Source organism: Mustela nivalis (assembly GCF_964662115.1).
Source record: "Mustela nivalis genome assembly, chromosome: 2".
Taxonomy (NCBI): Eukaryota; Metazoa; Chordata; class Mammalia; order Carnivora; family Mustelidae; genus Mustela; species Mustela nivalis.
Window position 1 is genome coordinate 167702274 of NC_139021.1, and position 20308 is coordinate 167722581.

Genomic DNA, 20308 nt, shown 5'->3' on the forward strand with positions numbered 1-20308 from the left:
CTAATCATCACCTCAACAAGAAAATAAATTTTCAAGTTGTGTTTTGCATCCCTACCCAATATATAAACCACATACATGCCACTTAATTTCTGGAATAAGTTTCCCTTATGGCACAGAAAATACTCTGTTTTTGGTTCTTTTTCATTTTTAAAATGTTGGTTTCAATCTACTGAGCTAGATGATCTCTGCTGTCTTCTTTGAACTGTAGGAGAATACACTTACTCTTAGATGTTTTTATAGTTGCTCCAGAGAAAAACTTGCCAACCACTTTGTTGTTAAATACTGAAATCAGGAAATTTTCTAAATAGATTTTATTTGGAACTTTATAGAGTGTTAGTAGTTCATACCTCCAGTAATACTCTTATTTAAAAAAAAAAAAAAATCACTAAAAAATCTGAGGCGCCTGGGTGGCTTGCTCAGTTAAGTGTCTGACTCTTGATTTCAGCTCAGGTCTTGATCTCAAGGTTGTGAGATCGAGCCCTCATGTCAGGCTCACATGCTGGGCGTGGAGCCTGCTAAAGAATTTCTCCCTCTCCCTCTGCCACCCCTCTCTAAAATAAGTAAACAAATAAACAAACTGATTTTTTTCTTTTAATAATTATATAAGGAAAGAGGAGTGAATTTTTTTTCACCAAGCTCTATATAGCTGCCTTCAAATTTTATTCCAGTATACAAGATGTATGACAAAATGTCCCTTTCCAATCCTAATCCCTGAGCCTCAATCCCTAGGGGACAGTTTCTTCTCTGTTTTTCAAAAAAATATCTATGAATGAGTGCACCACTTTTTTTAAAACCAAATTAAATTATACTGTGCACACTGTTGTGTATCTACCCCATTCTTCTTCTTTTTTAAATTATTTATTTATTTATTTGACAGACAGAGATCACAAGTAAGCAGAGAGGCAGGCAGAGAGAGAGAGGTGGAAGCAGGCTCCCTGCAGAGCAGAGAGCCCGATGCAGGGCTCGATCCCAGGACTCTGGGATCATGACCTGAGCTGAAGGCAGAGGCTTTAACCCACTGAGCCACCCAGGTGCCCCTCTACCCCATTCTTCTTCTTCTTCTTTTTATTTTATTTATTTATTTGAGAGAGATCACAAGTAGGCAGAGAGGCTACCCCATTCTTCTTAATAGCTGTATATTACTTCAGTGTATGGATGGATGTACTATAATGTATTCATTCATCCTTTGATATCTGGATTATTTCCAAATTGTTCCTTTCTCCCCATCAGATATACTTAATCGGTCTTCTCTCCTATCTCCATTTTGGGGACAGTACACAGGTGCTAAAAGGAGTAATAGTGCTGTGCAGACTCATCATTTTCTCCTCCTCTGGCTAGAAGGCCAAGGGTAGGCCTACTGACCCAGCCATTCATGAGTGAGTAAGAACTGCCCTGGGAGTCATTTTTCAGCAGGTTAATGAAATAACATTGGGTTCAAAGTCTGATAATTTGAGTGTAAGGTTGTGGGCAGGTCAGTTAACCTCCTTGATCTTCTGTTTTGCCACCTATAAAATGAGAGGTTAAAATAGATGAGTTTTAATGCCCTTTCCAACTGTAGTATCTATGTATTTTTTTGTTGAAGTATCTACGTAGATACATAGTAGATACGTAGTATCTGTGTATTTTTTTGTTGAAGCTGTCAATGACAGCTGTCCTGAAAGCAGAATGGTAAAGAACCTCATAGTTTGATTTGTATAATAACAACAAGGAAGGTAAAAAGAGGGGTGCCTGGTTTGATTTAAGCTGTATAACGCAGTTTCTGTTATTTAAATTGAAAGCATCTTTTGTGTATATTGTGTGATGTGTAATTTATTTGACCTACCATTTGGGCTAAACTTTTTTAAAGTATAAGACGGTAAAAAAGAAAAGTTGAATATTATATTTTATATAAACTCTGCTTTTCTAGAAAGTCCATTTCAAAAGTATAAAACCATTCCAGAGAAAAGCAGATCCTTTTACCAAGCTGGAATTCTTGAGGAGAAGATTCTGAGTGAGGTGATGTTTGTTTTTAAAATGGATCCTTATAATTTTCAATGAATCCAGCCATTCAAGGCGAATCCTCCGGGCTTTGCAACTTGGCATCATCCCCCTTGTTTAAATTGTTTTCACATTCTAGTCCTCTAATCCATCTCCTTGTTTTATTGAATGCTAAAATTGATATTGCTTGACATAGCTAAAGTTGTCTGATTTGGTGCTGAGGAAGCAGCTTAGAGGTGAACTGTACACTATATCCTGCCAGCAAAGTTACCAAGTTACACAGCAAAGTTATAAGGTAACAGAAGCAGGAATTTTTGCTGCATCACACATGAGATGTTTAGGATTGCCTGTTTCACAATTTTATTCTTGCAGTTCTGTCAAATGACAGCTGTCCTGAAAGCAGAATGGTAAAGAACTTCATTGTTTGATTTGTATAATAACAACAAGGAAGGTAAAAAGAGGGGCGCCTGGGTGGCTCAGTGGGGTAAGCATCTGCCTTCTATCTCAGGTCATGATCTTACGGTCCTGGGATCTAGCCCCGCATTGCATCATTGGGCTCTCTGCTCAGCAGGGGTCCTGCTCCCCCACCCCCACCCCACACCGCCTGCTTCTCTGTCTACTTGGGATCTCTCTCTCTGTCAAATAAATAAAATCTTAAAAAAAAAAAAAAGATAAAAAGATATTTTCTCACCCTGGAGGTAGGGGAGTCTGTGTGTGTTCATATCCTGGTTTAGCCTATGTTCATGGCAGAAAACTTGATACACCTTGAATAAGTATGCTTCTCTAAAACCTGAGATGTTATTTATTAATCTCAGCAATGCTGCATGATTACTACCAGTATTCTGTGTTAAATTTCATATCAGTCATTTGAGAGATGGTTCAGTTTAGCAGAATGTATTGAGGACCATCTAGGAACCAAGCAGTGCATTAAACAGTGGAAGTACCTAAATGATAGAGACAGTCTCACTGGAATCTGTTAAAATGACAACTACTCTTATTTCTTCTATTGATAAAATTTTCTAATATTCAATGGTAAGAGGATTAGGGCAGAGAAAGTTCTTCAAATTTTGAGTCTGTGAAAATAGATAAAAGCAAGGTATATTTTAACTATTTAAAAAGGTTTTATTTTCTTGTTAGGACAGTGTCAGTTACTGTGGGGACACACTCTTCTGTGTGGATCCGCTCGTGACATCAGTTTTTCACGAATGAGATTCTAAATTGTGGTTGGATTAATTGAACCTTAATTTTTGCCTATTCACATGTATCTGACATATAAAAACTTGTTAAAATTATCGTACCTCATGTATTATGACTTAATCTTTTGCTTGTATGACACTAACCTTTGAAAATGGTCACAATATGTCTTGAGGACACATCCTGATATCTTCTTTGTCAAGTTACCTCATCCATTGTGACATTTATGACTAAGGAAATTCTCTGTAGTTAGAAATATACAGGATACTGCTGTCTACAGGATGTTGAACAGCTTTGTCTAAAACATTTGCAGTCATTTTAGAAAAACAATCCTAGGATAGCAAAATCAGTCCAATAGATTATGGTTTGAGCTGAGGCATAAATCCATTTTAAGAGTGTGTGAGAGTGTGAGTGTGTGTGTGTGTGTGTGTGTGTGTGTGTGTGTAAAAGAGACAGAGAAGAAAAAGTCGAATCATTACTCCATTATGCAATCCTAGAAGGGACTGCTATGTCTTCTTTGGAGCCCAGCTTTTGGCGGGGGTCCTGTGACACACAGTGGGAATTCACTTCCTAGCAGGAAATGTTGTTTTTCAATGTATTATCTTGTTGAGACAACCACAGTGAACAATAGGCTATTAATGTATTAGAACAACAAGTGTCATAACTAAGCCAATATTTGCTTTGTTTTGAGTGTTACCCTAAAAAAAAAAACCTTTGGCCAGGCTTCAGAATACATTTGACCATCAGTAACTGCTGGGCATAAAAGTCATAACAGTTAAAAAGAACAAGGAAGAAAAAAATGTGTTAACAGCAGTGATGAACTTTTTGCAGATTTACTGCACAGGAAGTAAATCTGATGATTTAATTAACTAAATTAATTAAAGGTGGTTTCAAGTACATCTTTCAGGTATGAAAAATGGCCACTTAAAGGTCTGTTTTGAGTTTGGAAGCTACACCAGGAATTTAATATTTAAAAAAAAAAAATAGGAGCCTCAAACTCAGGGTCTTCTAGGAAATATCATATGCTCTTATGACATACATCACACTCAATTTTGGATATTTGTATGTAAAATAATTTTATAATACTTCTTATTTGAGGCCTGTCTACTTTTTCAAAGCTGTTTCCTTCATAATGATTAGGAAGAAGGAGACTCCATTCAGGGGATGGGCGTTAATATCAAGTCACCACTACAGTTATGTGATAGGAATATAATAAAACTTCAGAACTACAAGGTAAACCTAGAAGTCATATGGTCAGACTGCCACCTCATTTTATACATAAAGCACTTCAGAACTTTTGTTTTGTTTTAATCTTCCTTTACTGTCTTAACCCAAAATTCTGTTTAACAGCCATTCTCAACAACTCTTAGATATTTATGTTTATCTTTCATGTTCGTTACCTTTCCAGGTAGTCATGTTTTAGTTCTTCTATGATAAAACTGGAAAGTCCTTAAAGGCAGGACCTAGATCTGTGTTCTCTCTTTCTTTATAGACTTTACCTAACAGCTGAATTAGTGTTTGCTGGTTGATAGGATCAGTAGGGTGTTTGTGTTTTTTTTTTTTTTTAATTATTTTAAAATGACTTTTTTGTACCACAACTTGTACCTAGTCTCAAAACCCAGGAGTATGTATAGATTTTTTTGAATTGCTCTTTTTATACCTTCACTCTTTTTTGTGATTACTTTTCAGTCAGCTTAAGATGTTTATTTTATATGCAGGTGAAATTCATTATCTCAACCATCTTCGGTACCTGGCCATTCTGAACAAACCATGATTAGCCCAGTTTTCAAGGGTTGCTCTAAATTCTCTGCCCTAGTTTATTCTAAGACAAGTAGAGAATGGGATATTATGATACAACAGCCCTACTTACTTCACTTAGTTTAATAAACCATTATTGCATAATTGTAAGTGGACAGTAAAAAAAGGAAAAAGATGTTGACCCAATTACTGGGGCAGACAGACCTACTTCAATAATTTAAAGGGCAACACAGACTATAAAAAAGTGCTTATCTTCAATACTGGGCAATACTGGTGGAGGGAAAGGGTGGTGGAGGAGATTGGGGAAGCCATCATGGAAGGAGTTGGCTTTTGAATAAGACCTCAAAGTATGGATTAAGATTTGGAGGGATGGAGATGAGAAGGAAAACAGTTCAAGTACGTGAGAAATAAGGTGAGCAAAGCATCAGTCAGGGAGATGGCTTTTGTTTGGGAGAGTCATCATTTTCCTCTAAGTCTATGAGGGATACACTCAGAAGTCTTTACCATCCTATTTCCAGAATGTGAATTTTAGAAACCCCCAGGCTGATTCCTAAGTGTTTTTTTAAAGGTAGGACTTCAAGGTGCTTGCTTGCTTTCCACGCCCCCCACCCCTTTGAGGGAAGGACTAAGAAAATGGTGTTTTGGGAAAATTATATGGTAGGTATCTTTGTGCTTCTCAGTTGTAACCGTGAACCCCAAGGGTTATAGTGTCCAAGTATAAGACCTGCTAGATGTTTAAAATAACACTTTCTGGCACTTTGCAACTCTGTGGAACTCTTCCTTGACAATAGAGATCAAATGTAGAAACAAAATAGTTAACACACTCTGGGGAGAGCTACTTAAGTTACTAAGCTCCATGAAGATTGCTTTTTATTTGACAATAAAGTACTTGATGTAGGCTTTAAGTCCAGTTAAATAGGCACTATAGAACTAAGCTGTGAGTCTAGTCTTTGTGAGCCTCACCAAAAAAAAAAAAAAAAAAAAAAAAGAATCCTACTCCAAGCCTGAATTTAAAGTATAGCAAGCAATTTAAATGAACCCTTCAGGCATGTGCGAGTAGGTACAAAAAGCTGAGTCATAAAATATATTCTCTCTAGTGAATTACTGTTGAAGCTTGAAAGTGCAGCATTCTCGTTATTTTTAAAAAGTGGTTAAATGGTTCTAAATTCTTATGAAAATACACAAAAAAAATCTGTTTTGTATGTTGTTAACTCTGAATGCATACCTACAAACTACTTAAAATGAAGAAATTGGAGCTTGAGACATTAGGTGACTTCTCTTTTGTAAAAGTTAACATTTAATGCATAGTAGCTTCTGAAATTAGTTTATTGCCAAAATGTTCAAAGGAATTTTTTTAATGTTTCTATTTTAAATATTTTCTTACATTGGCAGATACTATCTACTTTCTATGTATCATATGCTACTCTAGATAATGTGAAGTGACCAAATAAATGGAGGGACACGTTGAGAAATCACATTCCTTTTGGGACCTGTTTCTTCATATGGAGAATTGAAGTGGTAGGCTAAGATGTAGTATCTTAAAGGTGTAGAGCATAATAGGACGTAAGTTCTAAAGATGCCATTCTTATTTTGGTTCTAATTAAGTAATATTAGGGAAGGGCAGTATATATTTCTTGGGACAGTTGATATTTGGGTTTTTAAATGTTTTGTCTCTCTGTTATCCTTACAAAGGTATTCTTCTTCCTTTAAAAATTCTGTACTTCTGATGTCTTTGTTCAACTTCCTCTGTAAATTAAATGATGAGTTAGTTTAATGCTTTTTCTTTTTTTTTTTTTTTAAGATTTTATTTATTTATTTGACAGAGAGATCACAAGTAGGCAGAGAGGCAGGCAGAGAGAAAGAGAGAGGAGGAAGCAGGCTCCCTGCTGAGCAGAGAGCCCGATGTGGGACTCGATCCCAGGACCCTGAGATCATGACCTGAGCCGAAGGCAGTGGCTTAACCCACTGAGCCACTCAGGCGCCCCAAATGCTTTTTCTTTTTCCCTGATTTTGACATTAGACTTTTTAGGTCGTCTTTCAGATTTTCATTTTATTAAGACTTCAGGTTCCACCTGTGGTTTACAGACTTAAATTGTCTCTATCCTCTCCAGTCTCCTCTTTTGTCTCCATGTCAGAAAAGAATCTCATTCTCTTTTCTCATATATGAATAAATTGTCATAAAAAATCAAAAGTATGCATATAGTTTCTAGGTTCTTATTCATACTAAGTGTACTTTTCATGGCAAAATCTTACTTTATACTTGGTCAGAGCATAAACCTCTTTAAATGACAATAAATGACCAAGAGTTCTAGATGAAGTAATGGGGCATATAATAATCTAGAAATTAGATTCCAAAGAACTCACCTCACCCAGTGCTACCACCTCTTCCTAAAGCTTACAATTATAGTTTATATTACACTTGGTGGAAGATTTAATTTCATGAATGACCAGGAAATTTTGCTCATTTATTATTGACTTAATCCCTGAGTGTCAGACCCTGTATGACATGTTTTCATGTTCAAGTAAACGTCATCATAAGAAAAATCTAATCTCTTTTGAAAATACTTATTTTGCCAAAGAGTTCACATTAGAGGTAGGGACTTAGATGGTGTTCACTTAGGTGGTTCATTTAGATTTGGGAACTGCGGTAGGGGAAGAGTTCGAAACATTTACCAAAGGATCTTAACAGGTATAAATTTGAAATGACTCAAAATTTAAAAACATCATTGGGGATTAGGGAAAAGAATGAGATGGTGGAAGGTAGAGATACAGTATAGCACAGTGGTTAAGAACAGAGGTTCTGGAGCCAGTCTCCTTGAATTTATATCTCAACTAACACAGGCTGTTGTGTGACCTTGGATAAGCAACTTCTCTGTGCTATTTCTGTCTGTCAAATGAGTATGGTGATAACATCTACCTTTCCAGAGTTGTTATGGGGGTTAAAAGTGTTAAAACATGCTATATTGGGACGCCTGTGTGGCTCAGTGGGTTAAGCCTCTGCCTTCGGCTCAGGTCATGATCTCAGGGTCCTGGGATCGAGTCCCACATCGGACTCTCTGCTCAGCGGGGAGCCTGCTTCCACCTCTCTCTCTGCCTCTCTGCCTACTTGTGATCTCTCTCTCTGTCAAATAAATACATAAATAAATAAAATAAATCTTTAAAAACATGCTATATTATTTTTTTTTAAAGATTTATTTATTTATTTATTTATTTGACAAACAGAGATCACAAGTAGGCAGAGAGGCAGGGAGAGAGGAAGGGAAGCAGGCTCCCTGCGGAACAGAGAGCCCAATGCGGGGCTTGATCCCAGGTTGCTGGGATCATGACCGGAGCCGAGGGCAGAGGCTTTAACCCACTGAGCCACCCAGGTGCCCCAAGACATGCTATATTCTTAAGACCATATTAGACAACATTAGAAGGTCAGGAAATGTTGACTACTTGCCATTAACCCTCTCTTCACATAAAAATATTTTCATCAAAAATGCATTTAAAAAAATTCCTTAAGAAAATTCATAATTTCTTTAATGAAGATGCACACAAGCTTAATTACTAAAGATGGTATAAGGAATGGAGTTACAGTGACTGAAACATGCCTGACAAGAATTTGAAGTCTAGGGAGATCTTGAGAATCCTAACAACCGACAACAGGGAAGAATCCAGGCATGTGGACTGTCATTAAGAGGGAGGTTCAGCAGTTTAGTGTCAAACCCTGACACATGGGCAGAGCATTGGGACTGGATATTTTGGTAATTGGGAGAAGGCTAGATGGAGAATCAATACAAGGTAACTGCATGGCATCAGAAATCCCCCATAAAGCCAAGGCGCGAGCTGTCAGGTGACCTCAGGGAACTATAGAAACTGATAGAAGGGTCTGAGACTCAGACCTGATGTATCACGTTCAGGTACAGACTTTCAGTTTTGAAAGTATTTGGAGTTACGTGACAGAGAAACAAGAAAGGAATTTAGGCTGCTTTATAGTGGGTGAAAGGGCTGAGAGACCAACAGAACTTGATCATTAAGAATTAGATAAAAGGGGGCGCCTGGGTGGCTCAGTGGGTTAAAGCCTCTGCCTTTGGCTCAGGTCGTGATCTCAGGGTTCTCAGGGTTCTGGGATCGAGCCCCGCATCTGGCTCTCTGCTAGCAGGGAGCCTGCTTCCCCCTCCCTCTCTCTCTGCCTGCCTCTCTGCCTACTTGTGATCTCTGTCAAATAAATAAATAAATCTTAAAAAAAAAAAAAAGAATTAGATAAAAGTATTGCTCTAGTAAAAGTCATACAACAGAGTAGAAGTAGCAGCAAGACTGCCTTGATGTTGAGCTGCTTAACTGGTGTCTTACGGTTTTTCATAATCCTAGGTATCCAGGGCCCTGTGCCATGACATTGAAGCTGCAGGTGTGGGTTCAGTGGTCGCTAGTGTGGGAAGATGGGGAGATGGGCAGAACTCTGCATGTATGTATGCCAGGCAAGAACCTGCTAACCTGAGCAAGTGGCTTTTAAATCCATCCTTAGTTAAATGGAAAAATATTCCATCAGACTGTAATATGTTATAGTTTGATAATTGCTTTAACATTGTTGTAGTTACGATAGAAGTAGTAGAGCCCACTGCACTTTTGTGGGTAGCATTCATTGTGAATCTTCATGGAGTTTTACAAAGAAATTTCTGTTCAGCTTTTGATAGGACAAGAACATTTATATCTTCTTGGCTTCAGATTTTCTTGGAAACATTGTTTCTCAGTCTAAAATTGTAGCTTGCAGAAGTTGTGCCACTGTGGAGTATATTTACCTTGCATTGCCCTTACTTATGTCAGTGATGTCTGTTATTTCTAAAGAGCCAACTATGATTCTGCAAAGGTGTGCTGTCTGTCCACATAGTTATCTACGTTGTTGTGATGGTAAAATGCCTCATAAAAAGTCAGTATTAGCAGGATGGAAATTCCATTGGAACAGCATGTGTATGTGTTTCCTAGAACTACCTTAAAAAAGTGCCACAAAACAAGTGGCTGGAAACAACAGAAATTTATTCTTTTATAGTTTTTGAGGCCAGAAGCCCCAAAATCAGGGTGTCAGCAAGGTTGGTTTCTTGTGGGGGATCTGAGGGAAACCTGCTTTATGTCTCTCCTAGCTTCTGGTGGCATCAGTCCTTGGAGTTCCTTGGCTTGTCGCAGCATCAGTTTTTATCTCTGCTTCCATCATCACATAGTTTTTTCCCCGTGTGTCTGTGTCCACATCTCTCTCAGTTTATAAGACACTAGTCATTGGGTTTAGGACCTGCCCTAATCCAGTATGACTTCATCTTAACTTGATTACAAATTAAGGCCCTATTTTCAAACAAGGTCACATTCTAAAATAATTACATGAATTTTTTGGTGCTAGTGGGGGGGGGGCACTTCAACCCAATACAGTATTGTAAAATTGAACTCTAGATCTTAAGAATGATTCGCTTGAAAAAGCTAGTTTCACAAAAATAGTTTTTTTTGTTTTGTTTTTTACAAAAGCAGATTTCTGAGGTTGGTGAACATCTCTTTTCATGGACTTCCACTTAAAACAATGATCACATTTCTAGAACGGCAGGTTCTGACCAAGTATTTTTCAAGTACTGTTACCTATGCTTAATAAATTTCATTTTCATGGTTTACTGTTAGACTTTCCATAGAAAGAAAACAGATGGGATTGTGATGATCTTGAAATCCTCCTTACTAGCCAAAATCTGAAGGTGGGAACTCCTTCAAATCAGACTTTCTTGCAGTGACAATGTATTGAGTTACCTACAGCTTTTGGATTGGCTTTTACAGCTGTATTTTATATGTTATAACCATAAAAGCCAAAATTTTTTAGCTGGAATACCTGAAATAGTAGCTCAGAATGAACTCTTGGGACTAACTCATACCCTGTGTTCTTTAACTATTTCTATATTTTTTTCCTTCAATTTTTACAATGAAGAGCTTTACCTTTTATATGTTGTGTGTGCCCTACGAGGCCCCCTCCTGTTTCTTACTGGTCACAGTGACCCCATTAGGAATGAACCATTGGAAGTATCGTCCACAGTAACAAATCCATTTTCTAAACTAGACTTTTGGTTGATTATTTAATTTTACAAACTCAACTCATTTTTAGTAATGAACTTTGTAGGATTGTTTGCATTTCTTCAGACTGAGGAACACAGAATCCTTGAGAAATAAGTAGATGTAAGATTGGAATTTGGGGGGAGTTAAGGTTTTCATATTACTTTTATTCTGCTACTCATTTTGGAAAGTTTTCCTGAGGTTTCTAGATAGATGTACAGTATTGGGTAAGAGTGAATTTGACCTCAAACATTGTTCTCAAGAAAATGTCAAAAGCAAGGGCTTTACATTTTTCAAGCTCAGTGCTGTGCATATAGACAGACTTTAGTTTATGAAGTATGTGAGTTGATGTTTTTTTGATTTCTTTTTAATGATTTTATTTATTTATTTGAGAGAGAGAGAGCGCGAGAGCAAGAGCATGAGAGGAGAGAGGTCAGCGGGAGAAGCGGACTCCCTGCTCCCGATGTGGACTCGATCCCAGGACTCCAGGATTACAACCCGAGCCGAAGGCAGTCACTTAACCAACTGAGCCACCCAGGCGCCCTGGTGTTTCTTAAAAACAAAAACAAAAACTTTTTGCCCAGAAGGACTACCATGTAGTAGAGAGCAAAAGATTTAAGGCTATCTCCAGAAATTGAGAGCAATGAATCTTTTTTAAAAATCACAATCTCTACTGATTCCACTTTTTTAAAAACTCTCATTTATCATGAGCTGTCAAGTTTTGGAGAGTTTCCTGGATATCAGTTTTTAAAATTTCACTGATACCAGGGGACTCAATAACAGAAACTAAATGTCTGAGAGGCACATTCAAGTAATCAATCCATTAGTCTCTGTCAGCTTTCTCTTAGGAGAGGAAAAAAAAATCCTCCTTTTGTTTTTTTCCTCAATCATTTCCAAAAGCTCCATGTTGAAGACAAATGATGACTGAGGGAATATATACAGAACATTCATCAAATTTTGTAGAAAAGAGGGTAAAGATACCACAGCCATCTGTTTTTGGATTCTGTAAGATACGTGGGGATTGCCTCTCTGTGGTTGATTGTTTTACTTAACATTTTATAAGGCTATATATTTATTTATTTAAAAATCAGTTTCATATTATTTCTCCAGATGATTCATGTTGGGAACAATTTGAGCTAAATCTAGATAATGATTGAGTTTGGACTTCAATAAAATACACTTCACCTAAACTTTTTATTTGTATTTTCGAGTTTGTAATTCTGCCTCTTGCGTGGCCATTATATTTTGTAAATTTGATCTATTTGTAATGAAAGGTTTCTTTTCAACTTACCAGTAAATGTTATACTCCTGCCAGTGTCAAGCAAGTAACTGCCCTTCTTCTCCCCAGTCTCTCCTCTTCAAATATGGGAGTCCAGCCCACTGTTCCTTGCAACAGGTTATGTTGATCAATGAAATATTCTTCTTCAAGCATTGGTACTTTAGTGAAAAAGAGGTTTGAGTCATCTATGCTTTTTCCAGCAATTCAATGAATACTTTTAGTCTTTGGCTCACCCTGCTGAATTTTGACCTAAAGCACCTGTTCAAAATTTCTATACTTATTGCTCTGCTCTTAGATGTAATAATAATATACATTATTTAAAATATAACTGCTATATTCCGGTTGTATAAGCACAGGATTTATTTTTCATGTTTGCTAAAATTTATCTTAATTAGCAGCATAGTATTTTTTCTTTTCTTTCTTTCTTTCTTTCTTTCCTTTTTTTTTTTAAGATTTTATTTATGTATTTGACAGAGAGATAGAGGATAGGCCGGGGGAGCAGCAGGCAGAGGAAGAGGGAGAAGCAGTCACCCTATGTGGTAAGGATCCCAGTGCAGGGCTTGATCCCAGGATTCTGGATCATGACCTGAGCTGAAGGCACACGTTTAACTGACTGAGCCACCCAGGTGCCCCTATTTTTCTTTATAAAACAAAGTTTGAAGCCAAAACATTCTCATAAATATGCTCTCCAAATGATTTTCTTTTGTCTGTTTGTTTTTTTTGTGTTTTTTAATGACTACTGAACCAGCTATCAAATTCCATTAAGCACAGGACATTTAGCAACATGATGAGGTGCTATTACCATTACCAGTTTATGTTGTTATTGTTTGTTGTTTTTTCCCTTCACTTTAAGTTTCGATTTTAAGACTAAGGCTCAGATTGACAGTGTCTTTTACTAATCTACTGTAGTTTCATTATTTCCTGACTTTTATGTAAAAGTTTAGAATTTATAGTTTTATTTTGAAGATATGTTCATTCTGAAAAGATTCTGGCACTAGGCCAGAGAGAGTTAAGTTTCTACATCTGTACCAATTTGATAGCCATACAAGACTTTTTAATCTCACTACTTTACAGTTTGTGCAATGAAAGGCACTTCATTGACTTAGTGGTAATATGTTTATTGATACTTCTTAATCTTTAAAAGTCTAGTTACTTAAATAAAATGTGTTCATTGTGTATTTAGGTGAAGCAGATTACCACTGAAAAACCCAATTTGTTTATCTACTTTTCTGTGCGTCCTAGAAGGACAGTCACACAATCAAGTCTATTTACATGTGCTAAAATTTGTAGCCCTTCTTTATAGCTTATTCCTCATAAAATTCCTGCATAAAATTTGATATTTATATAGTGCTCATATAGTTTGATATTTATATAGTGATATTTATAAAATTCCTGCATAAAATATATGTGATAGGCCTGAGTTTTTTCCATATATTTCATTGGAAGAGTAAATTTTGACCATGGGGCAATCAGTGAATGACATGATGGTACAAATACATGTCATTATTATAATATCATAGCAATATCTGATACTTGAACATGGTAGCTTTAGAAAAATCACTCAACACCTTTGAGTGTAGTTTCCTCTGATGTGTAGAGTGTGATCCTTGAATTAGTCTGAAATATTCCAAGAGAACTCTGAATAAAATCATTCGCCATTATAACAATAAGACCCTGGTGCTTGCGGGATAATTAAATCTTCTTCCTTTGGGGCACTTAGAAAGTATTATATGTATTACTTGGTACTACTCAGTGCCTGTTGTTTGGGGTTTTTTTTTTTTTTTCTTCACTTTTCTCTATGCCTAGTTATAGTTTTCCAAGCCTGTTGATTTCCATGTCAGTTGTACATAAAATCTTGGCTAGCAATTGAAAGTAGTTCATGCTTTTTAGAATTTAAAGCTCCCCCCCCCTTTTTAAAGATTTTGTTTGTTTATTTATTTATTTGTCAGAGAAAGAATACAAGCAGGGAGAGCAGCAGGCTGAGGGAGAAGCAGGCTCCCTGCTGAGCAAGAACCGCCCCCCTCCCCAGTGTGGGACTTGATCCCAAGACCCTGGGATCATGACCTGAGCCCAAGACAGATGCTTAACCAACCTAGCCACGCAGGTGTCCCTGTGCTTTTAGAATTTAAAAATGAATAAAACTTCCCTGGTCAATCTAAAGTTGTGGCTTGTTACAGTTTGTGCAGGATCCAATTTTCTAAAGCTTCAAATACCTTCACAGTTTTACAGTAAATTTCATTAAGAAAAACTAACTTAATAAACCAGTATTTGTTGTTGTTGCTGCTGTTATTTTAAGCAGATAGGCTGCTTTCAAGTCTTGGCATATCTTTGATTTTTCCTTTAAATATGGAACAATAGGCCTGGGACTTGAAAGTACAACCATCTTTTTGCTTATGTTCTAGAAGAAGCTCTTAAAACTGCCAAGAATTAAGTTTGGAAAGACTTTCTTTAATAACTTTTCTTAATATTGTTGTTACCATTCCCAGCCTAGAACTAATGTAAACCAGATAGATTTGGGAGTAGTTGTGATATAGAAAAATAATTCAATTCACCTACCACTTACAGAGTCCCCTGCCTGTGGGGACTACAAACATAACCAGAAAGATCTGGAATATTGAACTAGAAATAGGTAAGACTCAAGAAAAAATGAAAAACAAATGGACATTGCATAATACAGATGACACTAACTGCCCAAATGGAAGAAAATGTAATTATCCCCCAAATCACTAGGATTCTAAGATTGTTATGATTGCTATAGCCTGCCATAAATACTTTTTTTTAATTTCAAGGAAGCATTTTCAGTTCCCTTCCATCTCTAGCATATATTCATTCCCTCCTCCCTATCTCATATGCAGACACACCTCTTTTTTCCTTTCTGTTGTCCATGTGACCATAGCTTAGAGTTTCTAGAATAGTGTTTTTCAAACTGTGGGTCACAGCCCATTAGTAGACCAAGAATCTGTTTGACGAGTATTTTTGTTTTAATGAAAACGATGAAAATAGAAAGTATCAGAATGTACTACAAAGTAAGGGAAAGTACCATGAACTTATTTCAATTACATATCTCATGTATTTGTATGTCATTATACTTTTAAAATGTATTTCTTACTGTGGATTGCCATTTTTTTAAAGATTTTATTTATTGTCAGAGACAGAGGAAAAGAGAGCACAGGCAGGGAGGGCAGGCAGAGGGAGAAGCAGGCACCCCACCGAGCAAGGAGCCTGATGCTGTACTCCATCCCAGGACCATGGGATCAGGATCTGAGCTGAAGGCAGATGCTTAACTGATTCAGCTACCCAGGCATCCCTGGATTGCCATTTTTAAAGAGTTTGAAAGTCATCCTTCTAGAGTATTTCATCTGTTTGTGCCTTGAACCCAAATTTCTTTTAACATAGATGTTGGATGGTTAGTTCATAAATATTTGAATAAGATTTTTTAAACTAGAATTTTTGCTTATGCCTGATAACCTTGTTTCTAATCTGCATGGCCAGAGGGAAACCCATAGTGGTGACAGTAAGTTTTGTAACTTTACTTTGTAAAAAATCTGTTTTCTTGCATTATTGTCAGTTCAAAGAATCCCCTCAGAAGATAAGTATTTTTCCCCCAATGGAATTCATAGTGGTTTGCAGTATTCTCTATATTTAAGAATCCAGGGGGTTTGTCTCTTTGCTTCTTAAATTCTACACACGAGTGAAAATGTATGATAGTCGTCTTTTCCTGACTGACTTATTTAACTCTGCTTCATACCCTTTAGGTCCATCCATACTGCTGGAAACGAAAAGATTTCATTTTTTATGACTGAGTAATATTCCATGGTGTGTGTGTGTGTGTACACATATGTATGTACATATGTGTACATGCACATGCACATACATCTTCTTTATCACAGTATATAGCAATATACACATAGTGCTTTGAAGTACTAGAAATCATGACTATATATGTAGCATTAAAAATAGGGTTTGTCGGACGCCTGGGTGGCTCAGGGGATTAAGCCGCTGTCTTCGGCTCAGGTCATGATCTCAGGGTCCTGGGATCGAGTCCCGCATTGGGCTCTCTGCTCAGCAGGGAGCCTGCTTCCCTCTCTCTCTCTCTGCCTGCCTTTCTGTCTACTGTGATCTCTCTCTATCAAATAAATAAATAAAATCTCTAAAAAAAAAAAAGGATTTGTCGATTGAAACCACAATGAGATGTCACTTTATACCTGTCAGAATGACTAAAATCAAATACACAAGAAATAACAAGTGTTCGCAGGGATGTGGAGAAAAAGGAACCTTCATGCACTGTTGGTGGGAATGCAAACTGGTGGGTACAGCCACTGTGGAAAACAGTATGGAGGTTCCTCAAAAAAATTAAGACTAGAAACATATGATGCAGTAATTCCACTATTAGGTATTTACTCAAACTACAAAACAAATAACAAAAAATAACAAGCTGTATGTACCCCTATGTTTATTGCAGCGTTATTTACAATAGACAAAATATGAAAACAATCCAACTGTCCATCAATAGATGAATGGATAAAGAAGATGTATGTTATGTGCATGTACACATATGTGTACACACACACACTCACAAAATGGAATATTACTCAGTCATAAAAAATGAAATCTTTTCGTTTCCAGCAGTATGGATGGACCTAAAGGGTATGAAGCAGAGTTAAGTCAGTCAGGAAAAGACGAATACCGTACATTTTCACTCGTGTGTGGAATTTAAGAAGCAAAGAGACAACCCCCACCCCCGGGAAATATAGAGAACAAATTAGTGGTAGCCAGAGAGGAGGGGAGGGGGGGTTGAAATAGATAAAAGGGATTAAGAGTACACTCATCTTGATGAGCACTAAGAAATGTATAGAATTGTTGAATCATATTGTGTACCTGAAACTAATATAACATTGTATGTTAATTATACTTGAATTTTAAAAAGAGGGTCAGTTAATTTTAAAGAGAAGGAACCCTGGAACTGAATTGTTTCTATATCCTCTAGAAGCAGAAATACGTATGCTTAGTTTAGTTTTTCAGGATTAAGAAAAACTCTATTCCCTTAAAATAAAGAATCTACCACTTTATTCCCTTAAAATATAACCCTCCTTGGGAAGCAGTATAGTGAAAATGCATAACTCCCTTCCAAACCATGGCAATTCTGGTACTTCTTGTTTGTTTGCTTATTTGTTTGGAAAGGTTTTACCAGTCTCCAAATAATCTCCAAATAATCAATGCTACTGAGTAGCTAGAATTGGCATTTGAAAAGAAAGTACTAGCTTCCCTCTGCGTCTAGGTTGTAATGGAGACCACTGGCTTTAGAGAGCTACAGACTAGATTTAAATCCTGGATCCACCACTTGCTTGCTCTTTGGCCGGAGGCAAGTTACTTCTCAGTGATTTTATTTCCTCATTTGTAAATGATAACACCCACCTCAGGGGGTTAAGAGAAGTAGATAAACTAATGTATGTAAAGTTCAGTGTCTAGCATAGTCGTCTTTGTTAAAGATTAATTGACCGTGTAATTGCTTTCTCTTCTCTTCATCTCAGTGTGTTTTTGTGCTATTGCCATACTGTTTTTATTACTGCAGTTTTGTAGTATAACTTGAAGTCTGAAATTGTGATACCTCCAGTTTTGTTATTCTTTTTCAACATTACTTTTGGTTCCAAATAAATTTTAAGATTGTTCTAGTTCTGTGAGAAGTGTTGTTGGTATTTTGATAGAGATTGCATTAAATCTAGGTAGAATGGGCCTTTTAACAGTATTCTTCCAGTCCATGAGCATGGAATGTCTTTCCACATCTTTGTGTTGTCGTCAGTTTCTTTCATCAGTGTTTTATAGTTTTCAGAGGTCTTTCCCCTCTTTTGTTAAGTTTATGCCTAAATGGGATTGTTTTCATAATTTTCTGCTTTTTTATTATTAGTGTATAGAAATGCAACAGATTTCTGTACACTGATTTTGTATCCTGTGACCTTACTGAATTCATTTATCAGTTCTGATACTTTTTGGTGGGGTCTTTAGGGTGTTCTTTATATGGTACCACGTCATCTAATGCAATAATTTTTATTATCTTATAGTTTGTTTGGTCTAAATTGTACCAAAGTAGCCGTAGAGATGAATTCTATCAAAGACTCTTATTAGAGACAAATACAGTAATCTCACTGGTTGTTACTCTGTTTTTAAAAATGAGACCAGATATCTCTGGTTTTTATCAGAGATTCAGATCCCTAAGAAGAAAGTGGTCTTTACCCCCTTCCTCCTGAATCTGTCTAGAAAAGTGTGATTATCATGGTAATTAAGTGAATCAGCTGTTCACGTGGTTTCTGAATAGCTTTTTACTATTTGCTTCTTATTTGAGTTTGAAGCACTGTCTGCTGAACTTGGGCATAGTCTGACAACCTTAATAATTCTTCTATTTCCCCTTTGAAGTTGAATTAATGGGGAAAGTTTTATTTATTTATTTTTAAAGATTTTATTTATTTATATGACAGAGAGAGGAAACACAAGCAAGGGGAGTGAGAGAGGGAGAAGCATGCTTCCCGCTGAGCAGGGAGCCCAGTGTGGGGCTCGATCCCGGGATGGTGGGATCATGTCCTGACCCGTAGGCAGATGCTTAACAAGCCATCCAGGTGCCCCAGGAAAAATCTTAAACTTTAAAATGTGTGTTTCTCTCATATGTTAGTAAATTGCATTCACTATAAAATGTAGCAGCCATTTAATATGGCCCAAGTTTGGTCTACCATAAAAAAGCATGAGTAAGAAGAAAGAGAAGCTCTAGTGACAGTACTAATTGTGGAAACTCTGCCATTTCAGATGTGATATTTTACTTTTGGAGATTTTGATTATTGCTTCTTTAGAAGGAGTTACTTTAGTTAGTAAGCAGTTGATGACATTATTATAATTGAGTTGAAGAGTTTTCATTACCTCTGAAAATACCAATTTCCAGTTTATCATTTTAATCTAAGAGATTTTTACCTTAATAAAAAATTGTTCTAATATTTTTTGAGAAGCTATTCTCTAAAGAAAGTTGCCACTGATATGCTTTTAGGGGGGAGGTGGAATTCTGCTTGACCCCTGTAAAATCAAATTTACTAATGAACTTATCATGAATGTCCTCCTTTGTGTTTATTAATGCAGATAACAAGGGGAGTTGCTACGTGAAGCATGAGTTCAGATGCCAGCCAAGGCGTGGTCACTACTCCTCCTCCTCCCAGCATGCCTCACAAAGAGAGGTATTTTGACCGCATCAATGAAAATGACCCAGAATACATTAGGGAGAGAAACATGTCTCCTGATCTACGACAAGACTTCAATATGATGGAGCAGAGGAAACGAGTTACTCAGATCTTGCAAAGTCCTGTGAGTTGAAATAATTAGAAGACTATAATTTTTCTTCTTTCTGGAAACCTTGATACGGTGAGGTAGGAGGTATCTTAACGTATGCTCACATTAGAAAGAGGGGGTGAAGGAAGAGTGACTACTGGTTGCTCCCAATCTTTCAGAGGTAAAATGAACACCTAACTTATATTTTTAATTTGGAAAGCTTTAATAATAAACTAATACTGTCTTGGTGGTGTAAATTTTCTTTGTGTGATTTCTGACTGTAATACTTCATTAAAGGAGGACAAAAGATCCAGCTGAGCTAGGATACCCAACTCAGAGTATCTGTGTAAAAAAGAAAGGCATGACTGAATTGTTATGAACCAAGAAATGAGTTGGGCACATCCCAAGCACATACTTTCTTCCTTTTTTGTGTACCTTGAAAAGAAAGGTATGATTGAATTGTTGCAAACCAAGAAATGAGTTTGGTACATCCCATGCACATATTTTCATCTTTGTGTGCAGTATTTTCTTGTGTACCTTTCTTTGTGTACACTCAGAGTAACATAGGAAGACTTAGGGTTCTTGATGTGATCTGTGATTTGACAGCCTAATGTTATATTCACCTAATGCAGGCACACATACATGCATACATACCAAACTAACTAAATTAAAAGTGGATTACAAACTTAAGCTAAAAATTCTATCTACACAGTAATATCCAGACTTTGTAAATCA

At 36.8% G+C, this 20308-nt stretch overlaps 1 protein-coding gene across 20 annotated transcripts in view; it reads left to right on the forward strand.

Moving 5' to 3' along the window:
• The window catches only part of ADD3 (adducin 3), a 126319-nt gene that overhangs the window by 74937 nt on the left and 31074 nt on the right, over positions 1-20308 (forward strand). For 19 of the 20 annotated variants that reach the window (XM_082720178.1, XM_082720177.1, XM_082720166.1 and 16 more), the window contains one exon: positions 19388-19609. The exons of the other annotated variant lie outside the window; for it this stretch is intronic. In XM_082720178.1, coding sequence (XP_082576304.1) covers positions 19415-19609 — 195 coding nt within the window. In that variant the 5' untranslated portion in view covers positions 19388-19414. The remainder of the gene's footprint in view (positions 1-19387; positions 19610-20308) is intronic. 20 annotated transcript variants of the gene reach the window in all.